The sequence below is a fragment of the Equus caballus genome, chromosome 21, assembly GCF_041296265.1.
Source record: "Equus caballus isolate H_3958 breed thoroughbred chromosome 21, TB-T2T, whole genome shotgun sequence".
Taxonomy (NCBI): domain Eukaryota; kingdom Metazoa; phylum Chordata; class Mammalia; order Perissodactyla; family Equidae; genus Equus; species Equus caballus.
Window position 1 is genome coordinate 43,086,238 of NC_091704.1, and position 20,965 is coordinate 43,107,202.

Genomic DNA, 20,965 nt, shown 5'->3' on the forward strand with positions numbered 1-20,965 from the left:
GAAAAAGAAGGAGGAAGAAGATAATTTTAAGTGATATCGCAAGTGGTATTACATTTATATAATTTTTCTTTTAAGTTTCAGGTTGTGATTCAGATGAAGCACTAGGCAGCTATCTAGTGTTTATTACTGGTGTCTCATCATATGTATTGGGAGATAATCTTTCTTATACTCTGGCCAGATGAGGTTGGAGAAGCAAACCTAGAAAGGCAAATGGGTATTGGTAGAGGAGTTAGTGCTTATTAGCTGTTTTTTCTTTTCTCTAGCCAATGGCAAGTAGCAGGCTGCTGTTTTAACTTGTTTTCAATAGCACGTGTGTTTTGCATAAATATCTTTTGATTGAGTGGTTGCTATTGCACTTAAGAAAATAAAAAGATGGAGACGAATTTCTTGGAAAATAAATTTATTTTATTAATAGGTGTGGTAAAGTAGGTGGGACATGGACTTTTTTTTTAATATTTAGAAAATTCCAATAGTATCTAAATTTGTTCTGTTTCTCAGCTTTATTGAGGCGTAGTTGACAAGTAAAATTGTGAGATATTTATACAGCGTGACGATTTGATAGGCATATACATAGCAAAAGTTTTCCCCTCATCGAGTTAATTAACATATCCAACACCTCACACGTTTACTTTTTTTGTTTTGATGAGAACATTTAAATTCTTCTGTCTTAGTAAATTTCGGTTATACAATACAGTGTTATCAACTGTAGTTACCATGTTAAACATTAGATCCTCAGATCTTACTCACCTTATAACTGAAAATTTTTACCCTTTTACCAACTTTTCCCTATTTCCTCCACCCCTTAGGCCCCTGGCAATCACTCTTCTACTCTGTTTCTGAGTTCAACTGTTTTTCTTTTTAAACATCCCACATATAAGTGATACCATGCAGTATTTGTCTTTCTCTGTCTGGTTTATTCCATAATGCCTTAGCATAATGCCTTCCAGGTTTATCCATGCTGTTGCAAATGACAGGATTTTCTTCTTTTTTTAAGGCTGAGTGATATTCCGTTGTGTATTTATATATACCACATTTTCTTGATCTATTCATCTGTTGAAGTTTCCATACCTTGGCAACAGTGACTAATGCTGCAACGAACATGGGGGTTTAGATGCCTCTTGGAGATAATGCTTTCATTTCCTTTGGATATATACTCAAAAATTGGATTTTAGGGGGCTGGCCCCATGGCCGAGTGGTTAAGTTCACGTGCTCCACTGCAGGCAGCCCAGTGTTTCGTTGGTTCGAATCGTGGGCGCTGACATGGCACTGCTCATCAAACCACGCTGAGGCAGCGTCCCATATACCACAACTAGAAGGACCCACAATGAAGAATATACAACTATGTACCAGGGGGCTTTGGGGAGAAAAAGGAAAAAATAAAATCTGTAAAAAAAAAAAAATTGGATTTTAGGATCATATGGTAGTTCTATTTTTAATTTCTTGAGGAACCTCTGTACTGTTTTCCATAGTGGCTGTACTGGTTTACATTCCTACCAATAGTGTACAAGGGTTCCCTTCTCTCCTTGTCCTCCCCAGCATTTGTCATCTCTTGTCTTTTTGATAACAGCCATTCTAACAGGTGTGTGGTGATAATCTTATTGTGGTTTTGATTTGCATTTCCCTGATGGTTAGTGTTGTTGAGCACCTTTTCATGTACCTGTTGGTCATGTGTATGTCGTCTTTGGAAAAATGTGTATTCACATCCTCTGCCCATTTTTTAACTGGGTTGTTTTTTGCTATTGAGTTTTAGTACTTATCAGATGTATGATTTGCAAATATTTTCTCCTGTTTGATAGGCTGCCTTTTCATTTTGTTGATGGTTTCCTTTACTGTGCAGAGGCTTTTTAGTTTAAGTAGCCCCACTTGTTTATTTTTGTTTTTGTTGTCTTTGCTTTCAGTGTCAAATCCAAAAAATCACCACCAATACCAATGTCAAGGAGCTTACCACCTATGTTTTCTTCCAGGAGTTTTGTGGTTTCAGGTCTTATTATTCTCAAATCTTTAATCCATTTTGAGTTAATTTTTGTGAATGTTGTAAGATAGTGGTCTAGTTTCATTCTTTTCGGTGTGGCTGTCCGGTTTTCCCAGCATCATTCATTGAAGAGACTATCCTTTCCCCATTGAATATTCTTGGCTCTTTTGTCAAAAATTAATTGACTGTGTACGCAAGGATTTACTTCTGGGCTCTCTATTCTATTTCATTGATCTATATTTCTATTTTTATGCCAACACCATATAGTTTGATTACTATAGCTTTGTAATGTCATTTGAAATCAGAAATTGTGATGCCTCTAGCTTTGTTCTTTCTCAAATTTCTCAAAAATTACTTTGGCTATTCAGAGTCTTTTGTGGATCCATAGAAATTTTAGGATGTTTGTTGTACTTCTGTGAAAAATGCCATTGAAATTTTGTAGGAATTGCATTGGATCTGTAGATTGCTTTGGGTAGTATGAGCATTTTAACAATATTAATTCTTCCAATCCATGAGCCCAGAATATCTTTGCATTTATTTGTGTCTTCTTCAAGTCTTTTCATCAATATCTTCAAGTTTTCAGTGTCAGGTCTTTCACCTCCTTGGTTAAATTTATTCTTAGGTATATTATTCTTTTTGATGCGGTTGTAAATGGGATTGTTTTCTTAATTTCTCTTTCTCATGATTCATTGTTAGTGTACAGAAACGCAACTGATTTTTATGTATTGATTTCATATCCTACAACTTTATTGAATTTGTTTATTCTAACCATTTTTTGGTGGAGTCTTTAGGGTTTTCTACATAAAATATGTTGCCTGCAAATAGACAGTTTTACTTCTTCCTTTCTGATTTGGTTGCCTTTTATTTCTTTTTCTTGTCTAATTGCTCTGGCTAGGACTTCGAGTACTATGTTGAATAAAAGTAGTGAGATTGGGGCCGGCCCCGTGGCCAAGTGGTTAAGTTCACATGCTCCGCTTCGGCAGCCCAGGGTTTTGCCAGTTTGAATCCTGGGCGTGGACATGGCACTGCTCGTCAGGCCACGCTGAGGCGGCATCCCACATGCCACAACTAGAAGGACCCACAACTAAAAAGGCACAACTGTGTACTGGGGGGCTTTGGGAGAAAAAGGAAAAGTAAAATCTTTAAAAAAAAAAAAAAAAAGTAGTGAGATTGCTGTCTATTTCTCTACTGTCATTGTGTTGCTGTCTATTTCATTTCTGTTAATATTTACTTTAAATATTTAGGTGCTTTGTTGACTGTGTAAACATTTACTCATCTTATATCTTCTTGATGAATTTACTCCTTTATCATTATGTAATGACCTTCTTTGTTTCTTATTACAGTCTTTTGCTTAAACTCTGTTTTGTCTAATATAGCTTTAGCTACCCATTTTCCTTTGACTTCCATTTACTTGGAATATTTTTCCATCCCTTCACTTTCAGTCTGTATGTGTCGCTAAAGCTGGAGTGAGTCTCTTGTTGGCAGCCTATAGTTAGGTCTTGGTTTTATTTCTCTCTATTCAACCACTCTGTGTCTTTTGATTGGAGAATTTAGTCCATTTACCTTTGCATTAATTATCGATAGGTATGGACTTAATATTGCCATTTTGTTAATTGTTTTCTGGTTATTTTACAATTCCTTTGTTCTCTTCTTCCTCTCTTGCTCTCTTCTTTTGTGATTTGATAACTTTCTATAGTGATATGCTTAGATTCCTTTATCTTTTGTGTATCTACTATATGTTTTTGCTTTGTGGTTACCATGAGGTTTACATAATACATGTTTTATTTATAATAGTCTATTTCAAGCTGATAATAGCTTAACTTTGAGCACATACAAAAGCTCTACATTTTTACGCTACCTCCCCCCCATTTTACGTTTTTGATGTCACACTTTACATTTTTTTATATTGTGTATCTGTATACAAATTATTGTAGTTATAGTTATTTTTCATACTTTTGTCTTTTAATCTTCATACTGGAGTTATAAGTGTTTTACCTACCACCATTGCAACATTAGAGTATTCTGAATTTAAGTATGTATTTACCTTTACTAATGAGTTTTATACTTTCATATGTTTTCCTGCTACTAGTTAGCATCTTTTTGTTTCAGCTTGAAGTACTCCCTTTAACATTTCTTATAAGGCTGGTCTAGTGGTCATGAACTCTTCAGCTTTTGCTTGTCTGGAAAACTATTTTTTCTTCAATTCTGAAGGACAGCTGTGCTGGATAGAGTATTCTTGATTGGCAGTTTTTTTCTTTCAGTACTTTGAATATATCATGCCACTCCCTTGTGGTCTACAAAGTTTTTGCTTAAAAATCTGCTGATAGCTGTAGGAAGTTCCCTTGTATGCAACAAGTTTTTATTATTATTATTATTAAGATTCTTTCCTTGTCTTTAATTTTTGACAATTTAATTATAATGTCCTTTTTTTTTTTAGGAAGATTAGCTCTGAGCTAACATCCACCACCTGTCCTCCTCTTTTCTTTTTTCTTTTTTGCTAAGGAAGGTTGGCCCTGAACTAACATCTGTGACCCTCTTTCTCTATTTTATATGTGGGATGCCGGCCGCAGCTTGACTTAACAAGTGGTCTGTAGGTCCGCACCTGGAATCCGAACTGATGAACCCCAGGCTGCTGAAGTGGAGTGCGCAAACTCAATCACTTTGCCACCAGGCCAGCCCCTATGATGTGTCTTAATGTGGGTCTCCTTGAATTTATCTTTTTTGAAAGTCTCTGGAAGTCTGTTTCTTTCTTCAGGTTAGGGAAGTTTTCAGCCATTATTTCTTTGAATAAGCATGCTGCCCCCCTCTCTCTCTCTTCTCCTTCTGGGACCTCTGTAATGCATTTATTGTTCCTCTTGATGGTAAATTATAAGTTCCTTAAACTATCTTCATTCTTTTTCATTTGCTCCTCTTATTGGATCAATTCCACTGCCCTGTCTTTGAATTTTCTGATGCCTTCTTTCACTTGATCTAGTCTGTTGTTGAACCCCTCCATTGAATTTTTCAGTTGAGTTTTTGTGTTTAGCTCTGTAATTTTGTTTGGTACTTTTTGTATGTTCCATCTCTTTGTTGAAATTCTCACTTTGTTTGTGTGTTACTCCCCTGACCTCAGTGAACATGTTTTTGACCATTTTTTTGAATCTCTATCAGGTAAATTACTTATCTTCATTTCATTAAGATCTGTTTCTGGAGATTTATCTTGTTCATTTGTTTAGAACATATTCTTCTGTTTCTTTATTTTCCTCAACTCTGCGTGTTTGTTTCTGCACCTTAGGTAAAATAACCACATCTCCCAGCCTGGACAGAGTGTTCTTGTGTAAGAGATGAACCTCGTCAGCCAGCCTGGCCTGAGCTTTTGGTCTTTTCTGAAACCTTTGTGATTGTCTAAGCCTCCTTCTTTCTTCTTAGTGGCTCCCAGTAGTTGACAGGTCTATACCAAGACCTGTCAGTGTCCCAAAGGGGTGGATCACATTTAACACCTAGATGCAGGCTGATTGGAAGCCAGACCCTCAGGCAACATGAAGGAAAGTACATAGTTTAGCCCCTTCCAGGGAGAATGTGAGAGAGTGGTGTTTTGCCTGCCCCCTGTGAGGTGGACGTGGTTGCTTAGCCGTGGGGGTGCTCCTGACCCCCTTAAGAATGGCTTCTTTGCTTGCTATGGTCCTGTGGGACTCGTTGAATGCAAGCCCCAAGGGCCGTCAGAGACAGCTGATCTAGGGAGTCATGTCTCAGTCAGCAGTTTCAAAAGCTGGAGTGCCAGTTGTGTGTACAAACTCCTTCCAGGGAGATATTGGCAACTTGGAGTGGCCGAGAGGGAGAAGGTGGGAGAGGGGTCCACCTTCTTCCCTGGGCCCTGGGGAGGATCGCAGCAGCCCCTAGATGTGTGCTCAGTTAGAATCCTGACCCTCAGGCAGCAGCTTTCAGGGCATGTAGATGGACTCCTTCCAGGGCAGGACTGAGAGGTGTTTTCACCTGCCCCTCTGTGCTGAGCCCTGCAGGGACAGCTGCAGCCAGTGCTCGAGCACCTGTGGGGAACTGCTTTGTTTGCTGTGGTCTTGTGAGTGTCCTGGATACAAGCCTTGTTGGCTTTCAGTGCTAGCTGTTTTGGGGTCCTGTCCCTTGAGTGGGAGTCTTAAAAATTGGGGCATTAAATGTAGGGTCCAAACCCTTCACTATTCAGGGAGAAGCTGGGAGTGGGGAGTTCCCTCTGCTTATAGGGTGCTGTGCCAGGGGTGGGGTTTCCAGTGAGAGTGTCTCAGCCTTCGCACCTGTTTCGATGTGAGTCTTTTTCTCATTCACCTAATGGGTAAGAGTCAGTCAGCTATTTTCTGAATTTCTTTCAGCGATAAATGCTCTGTGTGTGATTGCTCTTCAGGGTGTCTGTGGGAGGAGGGGACTTCAGGAGTCTCCTATATCAGCATCTTTGTCAACGCCCCTCTAAACTTTCTAATTCTAAATTTGTTCTTTTTTAAAGTGCCTTCATTCTAAAATATTTTATTGTAGGTTGAGGGGTGTGAGTGTGGGTCTGTGTGTTTTGTGTTTTGCTTTTGTGAATTTTTTTCTTTTTTTGAGATCAGTTTCTGTTATTCTAAGGTGGTTTATAAGATACTCTATTTGCTGTCATTGAAATTTTTAAGTGTTTTTAGGTGATGGATACCTAAATTTCTAAGTAAGAGACAAAAGAGATACATCCCTTGTATTTTTAGCAGTATTTTTACCCGCTGTGTCATTTTGAAATAATTACTAAATGTCTTTATAATAGCAAAGAGAATTAAATGAAAGCAACTTTACATTTTATTGCCGTTGTTTTGTGGCCTGAAAACATTGATGATACAACTTACAAATTTTAAGGCTGATTTCTTTTGAACACTGTTCAGGTAGTCAGGTTTGTTTTTGTCAGGTGGAATAAAGACTTGATCATTGCTTCAGCATCAAATATTGAGTTGTAGAAACGTAGTAAATACTTGATAATGCGTAAGAGACTTAATCGTGAGAAATTCTGTAGAAAGTGGTAATTATCTAAAGGTATAATGGAAAGTAAGGTATTGTGTAATGAATACTAAGTGCTGTAAGTGATTTGTTTTAGGTGGTAGAGAATCACTCAGCTAGATCTCAGAGCGAACCCCATATTGAGAGTGACTGCAAAACAGATGCTGGCGGTTCTGTCGCAGCATCCACTCAACTTGGACTCGAGCAAAGAAATGATCAAAATGAATCTTATCAAAGTATCTCGAAGTAAGTTGCTAATTATACCCTCCTTTTCAGTGGATGGTACCTTTTTTGATGGAGTTTGGGCTGCAGAGAAGAACTAAACCCTTGAAAGTTAAGGAATGAGCCTTTCTTTGAACTAGAGAAGCTGGAAGTGAGCGCTTTCTGCAGTGGTTTAACAATTCATTGCAAACTATATCTCTTCCCTGTTAGAAGCTTGTATCTTCTGAGAGAGGAGCTAATTCATCCTGAGAGATCCCTTTATTATGTTAATTGATGTCCTATGTCAGAGGAAGTTAAGCTAATCATTTTATCCACTTTTACATATGAAGCAATACTATGAGTCATATATCTTTGAATACCAAGCCTGAAGCCTTTATAGCAGGAAGATTCCTTTGTGAGAAAGGCAAATTTAGATAAGTTGAAATTAATTCAATCTTTTGAGTAAATAAAAATGGGGATATTCAGTCAGTCATTGTACAACCTTTTATTGAGCTTCTACTGTGTACCAGACATAGTTAAAAAACAAAAGACTTTATAAATATGAAAACTAAGTTTGTTCTTTTTCAATAAACTGAATCCATTGAAAGAAAGCTCTTTGTTTCCAAGAATGAGTTATAATTTTAACTGCTTCATTTTTGTCAGTAGAATGCCAACTGAAGCAAAAAATCCTGAAATAAAAGAAACCAGTGAAGAGGTTATTTCTGTCACTGATGATACTGGAAAAGAATTTATAGATATTGATGAGGATCTTTCAGAAGTAGAAACGTTTACACAGGAGGAAATGGATGTATGTCTGTCAGACTATGAAGGTTAGTTGGTTTGGCTAATATTTTTCTTTGACCTTATTAATTTGAAATTGGTGAATGATTATCTGAGATAACTATTTAGTCTTATATCTAAATTGGTATGTTTATTATGGACTAAAACCAAAAATTAAAAGAGAACGTAATATTTATGAAATATTGAACACATTAACTCATAACCTGAATTTACAATTATTGAGCCTTTTGCCCTGCTTATGTAATTATTACTGGCCTCTTCATTTCTGTGGACCAATTCTTTGAACCTTTTCTTGGCAGCCCACCTTAAAACAGAAATGCTCAGAGCTTTGCAAGGAGTTATACACACTGACATGAGGCCTCTCAGGCTCAATGGGATTCACTTGGTGAGGAGAGGTAGTCTCCTCAAAAAATGTTTTTGTAAGGATGATAGAAAATGTTTCTGCCATTATATTTGTTTCTTGTAATATTCCTCAACCTTCTAAAAAGTAAATTGATTATTTTTCAAGTGGTTAGTTTTCTCTTTGTCTTTGTTTCCCTATAGAAGATACCAAAGAACCTGTGAGAAGTCTCAAAAGTCCCAGTATTGCCATTTACGTGCAGACTTTACCACAGCATTTAGAAGAAGTAAGTCAATAAATAGTGGATAAAGTGATTCAACTTCTACTTTGTCTGGTATTTAAATTATACTTCTGTTTTTATTCAATGCATCCAACCAAGGTTATCATCTCTGAAAAGTGCCCTGTGGATTGTAGAGTATACCCATACCACTCAGCATTTTTCTTGCACTGAAATTCTATTATTAGTAATATGTCTAGTAATTTCAGGCAATGAAATTTTTGTTTCATAAACTGCTGTAGTAAATTAATTTAATCAAGTGTGATGAAAGTGTTCTATATTCAAAATGTATAATTCAGCTTTAGTATACAGTTTTTGTATATTATATGCACTTTTATGTATAATTTGTTTTCTCAAAACTCTATACACTGGATTTTCAGGTGGAACACAGATATTTCAAATTATTGAAGCAATTCCTTTAAAAGGATTAATTTTCCTTGATTTTATAGTTGTTTTCACAACGTGCTTATCATGTGGTGATGGGTGTATGTAATTTACAATGTGTTTGTAAATACAAATACAAATGATGTAAAGACATCATTTTGTCCTTCTACTTTAATGTTCGGTGACTGAGGGTAATGGGCCAAAGGCAATTTGCACAGTCTAAAGATGTGGTCAAAGCAGGCCTGGGAGTACATTTTAATGTTTGGTTTCTCACTTGCTTTTAGACTGTCGTTACTCTGGGCAAGTAGCTAATGTGAAACTCAAGATGCCCCAGATAGTAATACTGTGTTTGTTTCACCTCTTTTCTTTTTGCGTACTATGAATTTTACCACCTAGCATTCTACAGGAGAGCTTCTGTGCCCAAGGGAGGGACCATTGGAGACATATATGGAGAAAAAATCAACTGAACAGAAAGGGTAAGGGGAAAAGTGTGGAAGTGATTATGCTGCCTTGTTCACCTCAGTGAAAAAGGCTCAAGGCTCTCAAGGCTCAAGTGGGATTCACTTGATGAAGAGATTTTTTTCTCATAATTTACAATATATATTTTATGGTGATATTGTGTCCCTAGTGAAATTGTAACTTCAATTTATAGCTGTGGTAAACAGTGACTTTTGGTAAATGTTATGCCTTTAAATCTTGGTATAGTGATATAAATAATGATTTCTACATTGCCTTTTGTTCTCCCATCACTATCAGCTTTATCAAAGTAAAATATAGCTATAAATAGACTAGAGTTTATTTAGCTACTAATTAGGGAACCACTTCTACTCTGACTCCACTTTTATTGGATCAAATAAAGAACCATCACGAATCATAGTATATATGTACAATCTTGCACTGTTGTGGTATCGTTACAGCACACTGCCCGTAGGGCTGTGGTGGAGACATGCTCTGCTGGCTAGTTTATTACTGCGTCAAGGGTTACTGAAGGCAGTTTTCATTTGTTGCAGTCTGGACATGACTTCTTAATTTTTAGAATTTTTAAAGTTTTGAAATATTAGATTTTGTTTCTCAGTATTCAAATTTTGTCCAGTTCTTCTGTGGGTAATTAGCAAAAAGAATATACTTAATGTCATGTGTCTTTACAAGTAATATAAATATTTCTGTTAATAAAAAACTAGTCTTCACAGTTTCAGATTGACAGTGGGCTCTGTAGTGTTCCTGAGCAAAGTGTCTGCCTTTTCCTTAGGAGAAATTTGAGGTCCCAGCTAACCTCACTCCCCCTCATTTTAGATACTGTTATGGCTGTTGCCAGCAGGCAGCAGTGTTCAAGTAGTATGTTAAGCCATCCAGAAATATTCTTTGCTTTTGTTTGAATCTGTTACTAATTGCTATGGAGACTAATGTAAACAGATTGTAATTATTAGCTAAGCATTACAGAGGAGTAGAAGAGGTGTAGATTCTTAGATGGCTGAGCGTTAGATCACCTGTAACTTAGATAATGTAAAGAATATCACTTCCTAATTGCTTATTAATCTTTAATTATAGTATGATCGAAGGCTTTTCAAATCCTGAACACACCACTCCTCATTCATTTTGTGTAGACACAAGTTCAGAAATTTCTAGGTAAGAGTTTTTGCATACTGTAACCATTTAGATGTAATCATATTTTACAAATAGATAAAAGGATGAAATGATGTCTACTGTACCATTTTAAAATAATTACTAAATGTTTTGACTAGAAACTGAGAGTAAAATGAAAGCAACATGAAGCATTGAAACCAGAGCAACATGGATACACTTTTCCAACACCTTTAACTTTATTTTTGAAAGATTTTCCTCTAACAGTTGTGTTTTAAAGATATACAGGAACTAGTCTTTTCTGGAAAGTAGTAGTGGATATATTATTGAAAGATGTAGTTCACTTTCAGCTTTTAACAGATTCCTAATAGTGTATGAAATGATTTTAATTCTCTCATAGAACAGATTCGTACAGTTCTTTTGAATTTCTTTTCCAGAGGTTGAACAGTGTTTAGTGTTTAGAAGTCTTGCTGAAATAGGAGGATAATATAGCACAGCTTTACTTTAGAAAAATCCTCCAAAATTAGAATCTATCTCCTTGCTACTTGTTGACAAGAAGACCAATAAAGTTGTCTTAAAATAGGCAAGCCACTTGTAGTGCCTGTCTTCCATGGATTTGCCCAATAAAGTTTTGTTACTGAGCACATTAGATGCTTGATAAAAGGCAGATATTATTGCTGAAAAGGAAGGAGGGTAAACTCAAAAAAATCTAAAAGCAATTTAATATGTTCTTTTCTTTTTTAGAGACTGATCAGTTTATTTGAGTATGACAATGCCTGCTCCCTGATTTAGTTTATGAGATTGATTTGCTTAGAAAACATTGAGTACTTAATGTGCTTAAGGAATTATCTCAAAAAAATCATTTTGTGTAGAGAAAAAAACAAAAAGCTTACCATGATCTTTAATTTTTATTTCTAGATAAACACTTTTGTTAGTGTTTATGATGAATGTATACTCTGTGATGTGTTTGGAAATGAAATGTTCAAAATACTGTTTTTCACCACATTTAATGATGATCAGCAATATTTGCTGTACCCATATTAGAATTGAACATTCTTTTTTTTTTGATGAGGATGATTGGCCCTGAGGTAACATCTGCTGCCAATTTTCCTCTTTTTGCTTGAGGAAGATTGTCATTGAGCTTATATCTGTGCCAGTCTTCCTCTTCTTTGTATGTGGGACGCCACCACAGCATGCATGATGAGCCATGTCTAGGTCTGTGCCCTGGGTCTGAACCTACAAACACTGGGCCTCTGAAGCAGAGTGTGTGAACTTAGCCACTATGCCATTGGGCTGGCCCCCAGATTTAAACATTTTTTTAACCCATACTTTTCCCACTTTTTCTTAATTCCATTCTGGATCATTAATTTTAGTCAAAAAATATATCCCTAAGCCAAATTGTGTAGTCCGTACAGCTAATCAGAATGATTGCACAGGTCTCAAACTCAGATGCCTACAGGGGCCAGGCACATAAAATAGATGTGTGAACTGTTGTGGTTTGTAACACCATAGAGAGGGGACATGGCTGACTAGACGGTACATGTCCCTTAATAAAAAAAGGCATTCAGATGGATAACTGTGCTGATGACAAACGTGTCTGGTGGCTGAGGCGTACAGAGATAGGCTTTAGGGTTTAAATTTCCAGAAAACTTCCAGAAAGCCTTTAAAATAGAAGAAAAAAGTGGGATCAAAATATTCAGATCATGAACATCTAATTTGTGTTTCTCTTGACTTAAAGTGTGTTTTTTATTTATATGCTTCCACACAGTGCACAGATCTCTGCATTTAAAGATAAGTCTTCATCAGTTCCACCTTCCATATCAAATGGAGTCAGTGTTGCTTCACAAACACCTGTGCCGACACCTCGGCAGACCCAGAGAAACGAACCCAGGGCTCACTTACCAGATTCTTCCGATTCTGTTAGGCAGATGCTCCAAGATGAAATGTTTAAATTAGTTCAGGTAAGCACATCTCCAAATAAATAAGTAAATCTACACATGATATATATGTAAGTTTTTAAAATATGAAAAGTTCCAGAAATGGACAAGTTAAAATTAAATTGCGGAGTTTCTCTGGTTAGGGCATTCTTCATTTGTTATTCAGAAGTTCTTAACTCTAGGGCCTAGAGTCCAGGCTGAGCTGCCTACTTCTTACAGTGACTATTTTTACTGAGCTCTTGGGGATGCAGAGCTGCTCGTGAAAGTGAGGTGGGGGCTAATCAAACCAGAACAGCAGACTCTTGCTCAAAGGTATCCAAAGTTTATTCTACAATAGCCTGTCACATCATGTTTCTTATTTTCAAACCAAATTTTGGCTTGGGTTGAAATGTCAGCTGCATTTTGGAGTACTGTTCACCTTGACTTCCATCATTTTTTTCTCGCTTGGCTATCCTTTTCTCTGTCTGCCAACAATTTTTAATTATTTCCCTTTTCTATTTTATTCTTTAAGCATTAATGTCCCTCAGATCTAATCCTCTACTCATCTGTTCTACATTCACTTCTATATCCTTTTATGTGATATAATGTACCATTTTTGTATTGATGATTCTTGGCACTAATTTTCTCTTTGAATATGGGCCCTGATGAGAATACTTTTTCAACATGTCCCACTGTCCCAAGAAACTTACTGAAACTGACTTTATTCTTTTTCTCCCTGATCCCTTCTTCTCCTTTTCCATTTACTAGCACTATCTGTTCTACCAGCTTAAAGTTTCAGAAGCATTTCTCAAACTGTTTTTTTATATTACGTAGGGACTTTGCTGGTTACTGCCTGTATATCTAGTAAGTTCTGCAGATCATTGTGATGCACACAAAAGGTGAAGAATCACTGTCTTAGAGCGCTGTCTTTGCCTTCTTTCTCTCCCCATAGTGTTTTAGCATGCCCTCTTGATTCGTTTGCCCACACTGTATGTCAGCACAGCCGCTTGCTCTTTCTATAGGTGTAGCCAGCCTTAGATTCTTAGAACTCATACTTCCATTATCTTATATATGCATTTTCTAGGACATTCTTCTTCAGATATTGTTTTAATACTATTATTTTCCCGTATTAAAATCTTCAGTAAATTTCAAGTACAAATTTGTATACTATATCATTCTTGTTTTAAAAATACAAAGAGTGAAAGGAAATACACTAAAAATTTCAATACTAGTTATCTTTGGGAGTAGGATTATGAATGACTTTTCTTTTTTATGCTTCTCTGTTTTTTTCTGTAATAAGCATATATTTCTTTTACAGTTGAAGGTAACATACATTTTTTTAACCTGCAGTGTTTCCCTATTGGTTTGTTTTATCAAGTGCAGATTCTTCTGCTGGGCTTGAAAGAACCCACAGCCAGCCTCTGCCTTACCCCTTTCCCCCCTATACTCTCACAAGTCCAGTGATCTCAAACTGTGGTCCCTGGACCAGTAGCATCAGCATCACTTACATGTTGGAAAGACAGATTCTCAGGCCCGCATCCCAAACCTACTGAAATAAAAAAATTGGGCATGGGACTCAGCGAAGAGTGGTTTAACAAGTCTTCTGAGTGATTCTGGTGCGTGCTGAAGTTTGAGAACTACTGCAGTAACCTATCGTCTCATTGTAGCTGCTAGAAATGTCCTGTTGTAGCTAAGCCAGTGTATGCTGGTGTTTCCCAAGCTTTTCTGCCCATTGAAATCGCTTGGTTATCTTAAAAAATGTTAACCCTGGCTCGCATCCCCTGACGTCTGGTTTTATCGGTATGGGGTATGGCCTGGCCTTTGGGATTTTTAAATGCTCCTCAGGTGATTCTAATGTGCTGCAGAGTTTGTCAGCCGCTTTGCCTTTCACCCAGTCGGCTCTTCCACAGGAATTCTGTACTCTTCACCTGTTTGCTCATCTCTGTTCTTTTTCTTTCCTGAAAACCTGTGTACAACACACCCATTCTAGGAGTTCTTCTTTCATTGTCCTCACTCTACTCCATCAGATCACTCCTTTGTGGTCCCTGGGATATTTCTGTAAACTGCTTTACAGATAGTCCCAGGTCTCAGTCATGAGTTCGTATTCGCAGCCAACAGCTCCTTGAAGACAGGAAGCTATTCTTTCTTCCTTATCTCTCCCAGTTGTGCTTCCTGCTTAGCATTCTTGGGGCTACAGATACTGAGAGAAAGCTGTGACTACTGTGGAATACTCAGCTGATTGTTGTTGACTCCTTAGATTCTTCTCATTATATTTTAAGATATTTCTTTAATTTTTGTTTTACTCCAGCTGCAACAGATCAACTTCATGAGCCTCATGCAGATAGTGGGATCATCCTTTGCTAACCTCCCAGATGTCAGTCAACTTTTACAGCAGTCTCAGTCTGTGCATTTGGTGGGAAACCAAGTACTGAACCCCGCAGGAGGGAGTGGTGATGTTGAAGACACCAGTAGAAGTCGGAAGGAGAGATTTTTCATTAAACCACAGTCTATGGGAGAGTGCACCAGAGAGCCTGGCAAGAACAGCCCAAACTGCCATAGAGGAATTTTGCAATCTGATCAAAATAGTAATGGAAATTTACAGGTAGTGCATTTAAAAATACCATTAAAGTTGTCCTAGTAGTTCAATTCTTGTTTTTTTATTTGAGTAAGTAACTTTTTTAGCAGTAACTATATTCCACACTCTCCAAACCATATTGAGCATTATTTACAAAATAAGGAGGTTGTAATATATTCTAAACTTATGTAATATGTTTTCTTTTCCAGAATGTTCCCCATGAGAGTATTCCTTTTTGTCACTTAGAAGGCCAACCTCAGAATAGAGGACTCACTCCACCGTCTCAAAACTTACCAACCACTTCATTGTCTCCAGGCCCTGCTGCACATACTCACCTCCAGCTTTTGTCCACATCTTCTCTAATTCCAAAGACACCTAGACTTATTCCCGTTGCAAAAACTTTAAGACCTGGTGATGGTTTTCCTTTGCTTCAATTTGAGCCCAAGCATGAATTTAAGCCCCTTTCCTTCCCTACAGGAAGAGTTGCACAAGTTCCCTTCAGGCCTCTGCCACAGCCAAGAGAGGCTTGGGGCTTAGCTGATTCCTTCCAACCTCCTTTGCCACAGAGAGCAATGCACACTGCTTCCACGTCCCATTTGAATTTGAGCCAGTATAATACTGAAGCCATAAAAAAAGCAGTTGAGCAGAAGAAATGGGCAGAAACGGTGACTACAGAAATCCCGAAGCATGTGAACTCGGATCAGAATGTTGGACAAGAAAACTTGACACCTCGACAGGACTTTTCAACAGTTATAAAACCAGAAAAACTATTTGATGTTAAGCCAAGGCCCCTTGAGATATCTCCTCAGAATTCCTTCGGACTTCCATTATTGCACCTGCAACTTAAACCTCATTATATATATTCCTCTGTGTCAAGAGCATCAGTTACAGTTCCCTCCGTACCTATCAGAACTGTAGCAGAAGAGAGAACATACCCAAGATTATCATTACTTCACTCTTGTCTCTCTCCAGGAAACATGGTAATGATTTTTCTGGGTGCTGCAGAAGCACAGCCCTACATTTTTCATGCCATGAGTACTGTATGTTTAATGAAAAGCTCTTACACATTTCTTTTTTTAATAATGCTTCTTTTATTGAAAAAAACATATAAAAATCAGGTTTAGGGCCAAGCTGGTGGCGTAGTCATTAAGTTTACACACTTTGGGTCAGTGGCCCAGGGTCACGGGTTTGGATCCTGGGCGCAGACTTACACACCACTCATCAAGCCATGCTGTGGTGGCATCGCATATACAAAACAGAGGAAGATTGGCACAGATGTTAGCTCAGGGCCAATCTTCCTCAAAAAAAAAAAATCAGGATTAAAATAATAATTGGCTATTTTAAAAGTTTTAGGTCTTTCTTTTCAATACCAGGATTTGCTGGACTTTTTCAGAGATATTTCTTCTGCTTAGAGAAGAAATAAGTAAAATAAATTGATCAGATATTCTTGTTCATGTTCTGTGTATGTGTGTCTAGAGAGGGAGAGAGCATTGTTTTAGTCTTAGCAATTGTGATATGATTGCCTTCAAGTCTGTTACAGGCTAAAATTGTTAAATAGACCCACTTTAAAGTAAAATAAAATAGGGGCCGGCCCAATGGCACAGCGGTTAAGTGCCATACATTCCACTTCAGCAGCCCAGGGTTCACTGGTTCGGATCCCGGGTGCGGACATGGCACCACGTGGCAAGTCATGCTGTGGTAGGCGTCCTACATATAAAGTAGAGGAAGATGGGCACGGATGTTAGCTCAGGGCCAGTCTTCCTCAGTGAAAAGAGGAGGATTGGCAGATGTTAGCTCAAGGCTAATCTTCCTCGGGAAAAAAAAAATAATAAAATAAATATTTTTATTTTTAAATTGTTAAAGTTGTTAAATAGACAAAGATTGAATCTTTATAAATCCGCCACATCCTCTTTAAAATTGTGACGTTTGATTTATGAAATTCAAATCGTTTAGACTCTAATTTTATAAGTCATTAGTACCACCGTAGAAAGGTGATTGAGTAATTCATTCTCTGGGGCCCTTAAAAGATTTCAAGATGGTGCTTTGAAAAGAAATGGTCATTCTTCAGAAAACGTATTTCTTACCATGCCTTCTTTACTTCTGAACATATTATGAACAAAAAAAGGATTAAAGGAGTGGAAAAGCAGACATTTTGAGAATGATTTAAAGAAATTTTATTAGAATAGTAGAATGAACCCCCAAATTTCCATCACTCAGTGTCGGTGGTTATCAACATATTGCTAATGTGTTCCATCTGTAGTCTCCATCCTTCTGTACCTTCCCTGTTCCAGAGAATTTTAAATCAAGTGCTAGACATTACATAATTTCATTTATAATTATAAGAGGGAAGATTTTTAATATGGAAAAGAAATTAGTAAGATGACGACTTCTAGCTTAATTTCTTAAATAGGATGATCCAGTGGAAATTTTCAGCACTCTAAATCATTTATTCTTTAAGATCTAGACGCTCATCTTACCAGTCCAAATCAATTTGTTATCTTTGGTATGTTCTATCTCTTGCACATCTTAGTTTAATGTTTTTCTCAATTTGTTATTAACATATTGCATAATTGAGGTTTGTAATTTTGAATTGTTATGCTTTGTGTCTGTCTTCTAGCACAAAAAACCACAGCTTATCCCACTTGAAAACCTCATTGCGTTTAAACAAAGCCAACAGAAACTAACACGTAATTTATTTGAACAAGGCGATCCTGGGCATCTTCAGCTTCTGAAGGTCCAAATGGAATCCTCTGAAGTGAGGCAAGGAAAGGACAGTAAAAAAAGGCAAGTTTTAAGTGAAATTTTATTTGAGAATATCACATACCTGCAAGTTTATTATTAGTTACAGTAATATAGTTATAAAGGTGGAAGTTGTATGCTTCAACCTCCCGGTCTATACACAACTGCATATTCAATTTCCTTGTCAAGTGTCATACACTTGGACACATCATGTGATGAGGAAAGTTTCTATCTTGTGGGAGGCAAATACTATTATTTTTTTCCATTCTATTAAGAAATTCTTTCCTGGTATTCATAGGCTGGATTCTTTTACATTTTTCTGTAACAGGATGAGCAGTCATCTTTTGCAGCACAAATGTTTGGTATCTCACGCGATATTCCATGTACTATCCAATACATTGAGCTGATGTTTATTGTTAGTCATCTTACTATATCCTCCAGACTCTTATATAGGAAGCACGAGAGCAAATAATGTGAATTGTGTCCGGGCACTAAGAAATGTGCAAGGCATTGAAAATGTGCAGGGCGCTGATTTCTGATAAAGAGCATTTATAGTGTTTTACTCATGATAAATGTTCAGTACATGTACTGACTGGTAGATTATTACGAGTCTAGAACATACTTAAAAAATTTCTTATTTATCAGACCGGAAAATCTGCTACCAGTGTTCCCTTTCCAGAAATGGTTTTTCCCTTCCTTTTTTTCCAGGTATCACTTCTTCAAAATAAGTCTTCCCCTTAACTTTTTGGGCCCTCTTTCCTTCTTCCTGGGATTTCGCTGAGGTGACTAGCTGTGCTTAACTTCTGCAAATAGGCAAATGGAGGTATCTGATAGGGCTTCTGGGGCCAGCTTAGAATCTTAAAAAAAGAGAGTTTGAAAATTACCTAAAAGGTATAATCCTGACCTGAGATTCCAGTGACTAACACAGAATAGTCAGTTCAGTAGTAGAGACGCTAGAAATAACTTTCATGTGTCTCTGACTTTTTGCTGTTTGCTTGTATTCTAGCATAATATCTTGCAAATTAAGTGCCGTTGAAAATAATTTAAGATAATTTTGATAACTGTTTCCCTATATAGCATGATACAAATGAAAAACTGATGTTATTTTAATAGTAAAAATATATTTTACGCTATTGTTTTTAACAGGCAAAGACGACGAGCTGAAAAAGAGCTGCAGGAAGAAAGATCAGAGAAACTAAGGAGAAAACCAAGTGTGACTTTCCAACCAGAGGATTCCATCATTAATGATAAGGATTCAGAAATAGTTATGAAATCCAAGGTATAGAAAAATTACTGTGCATTCTTCCCTGGTCTGCATGTACACAGAGTTAGAATGTCTTTGTGGCTCATCTAGTCTTCTGATTGCTGGAAACTTCTGATTGTGACTAGGAGAATCTTGACATCATTAAATACATAAGTCCCTGCTGTGTCCCTCGGCAGAATGGTACCGCACAGCAGTGAGTGTGGTAAGCAACTTGATGGTTAATCAAAAACTGTAGTTTAGAGCATCCGCCTGTGTTACTGTTTAATATCTGAAATCACTCTTTGCTTTTTTCTGTGACATTTGAATGCATGTGGTCTGTTAGCTGGGTTGCTCCTATTACAATTTCACCGATCTCTTTTAGGTGCCTCTAGGGCTTACCAAACCTGGGTTTCTTATATAAACTATGTCTTAAATCAGATGTTTTCAAACATTCCTTCTTAGTTTGGTGACTGTTTACCTATTTTTGCAAGAACAGATTAAATAAACAGAGATATAGTTTTATTTACATTGATTTTTCAAAGGCACACTTTTTCAGTAAGTCCTCAAGAGCATATCTGGAAACACTTAGTAAAAATGGTGAGTCCATGAACAATTTTGAAAGAATGGGGGTGCTATTTGAGTATCAAAGCTACTCTGCACGAGGGGATTGCGTATCATAACTTAGTAACTTTGCATCAAATTGGTGATGCTCTTTTTTATTGTTTGACTTGTGAATTTTGGGAACTACTTTGTAGAGTTACTTTGATGGAATCAATAGATATTTCTAGAATTATAGGATTTGAACCTATGCCTAAGAATTCAACAATCTTCATAGCTCTTGAACATTTTTTTCAAAATAATAAATGTCTTTGAGTTAATCACAGCTTGATCTTTTTGGGATCCATTTAGGAGCAACAAGAACATCATGGTCCCCAACCTTTGGATGACTTTGACATTCCTTTTGGTATGTATATGCTTGATTAATATAATGTCTAAGTTCAGAGTTAAAACCAGCTTTCTAGAAATATGTACATAAAAATGAGACCAACTTATTTTCATGTATCTTTGACAGGATAGCTTGTGTGTGTGTGTGTGTGTGTGTGTGTGTGTGTGTGTGTGTGTGTGTGTGTTTTGATGTGTTATCCAATAGAGCAGTGGTTGACAAACTATGGCCCATAGGCCAGATGCATTCCATGCCTCTTTTTGTAAATCAGGTGTTATTGAAACACAGCCACGACCATTTACTTATCGTCTCTGCCAGCTTTTACACTGCATCAGGGTTCACTTGTTACAAAAGGACCTATGGTCCACAAAGCCTGAAATATTTACTCTCTGGCCCTTTACAGAAAAAGTTTGCCGACCCCTGCGTAGAACAATGCAATTAATTAAAATTTCAAATAAGATACTGTTATATAAAGTTTAAAAGGGAATTATGGAAGAACATGCCTGAATTCATCATAGAATATACATGCACGTTAAAGTAAAAGAAACAGTTCAGAAAAGACAATTTGTTTATAGATAGTAAGCTATTTTCTTTCTTGAATTGGTCAGTTTATTTCTTGCACCTGAATATGTGTATTCCCCAAGGCTCTCTCCTCAGTAATTTTCATACACATACCCACAAACACGTGAACACTTTTCTGCCTCTAGGACCATTCATTCTTATGACTTCAATTCTTAAATTTTTTTTTTTTTGAGGAAGATTGGCCCTGATCTAACATCCACTGCCAATCCTCCTCTTTTTGCTGAGGAAGACTGGCCCTGAGCTGACATCTCTGCCCATCTTCCTCTATTTTATATGTGGGACACCTGCTACAGTGTGGCTTGATAAGCAGTGCTAGGTCCACACCCAGGATCCAAACTGGCGCACCCCGGGCCGCCAAGGCAGAGAGTATGAACTTAACCGCTATGCCACTGGGCCTGCCCCTTACATTTTTTTGATGACAC

The 20,965-nt window shown here is 37.2% G+C and overlaps 1 protein-coding gene across 11 annotated transcripts in view; it reads left to right on the forward strand.

Annotated features, from left to right (window-relative positions):
• The window catches only part of CPLANE1 (ciliogenesis and planar polarity effector complex subunit 1), a 114,838-nt gene that overhangs the window by 49,042 nt on the left and 44,831 nt on the right, over positions 1 to 20,965 (forward strand). For 6 of the 11 annotated variants that reach the window (XR_011430167.1, XR_011430165.1, XR_011430166.1 and 3 more), the window contains exons 27-37: positions 7,059 to 7,207; positions 7,826 to 7,992; positions 8,507 to 8,589; positions 9,361 to 9,440; positions 10,513 to 10,590; positions 12,314 to 12,506; positions 14,770 to 15,063; positions 15,246 to 16,016; positions 17,654 to 17,820; positions 18,922 to 19,054; positions 19,928 to 19,982. Coding sequence is in view for 8 of the 11 variants with exons in the window: in XM_023625728.2 (XP_023481496.2) it covers positions 7,059 to 7,207; positions 7,826 to 7,992; positions 8,507 to 8,589; positions 9,361 to 9,440; positions 10,513 to 10,590; positions 12,314 to 12,506; positions 14,770 to 15,063; positions 15,246 to 16,016; positions 17,654 to 17,820; positions 18,922 to 19,054; positions 19,928 to 19,982 (2,170 nt within the window). In the remaining 3 variants the exon portion in view is untranslated. The remainder of the gene's footprint in view (positions 1 to 7,058; positions 7,208 to 7,825; positions 7,993 to 8,506; positions 8,590 to 9,360; positions 9,441 to 10,512; positions 10,591 to 12,313; positions 12,507 to 14,769; positions 15,064 to 15,245; positions 16,017 to 17,653; positions 17,821 to 18,921; positions 19,055 to 19,927; positions 19,983 to 20,965) is intronic. The other 5 variants (XM_070245902.1, XM_070245905.1, XM_070245907.1 and 2 more) reach the window with 3 other exon arrangements.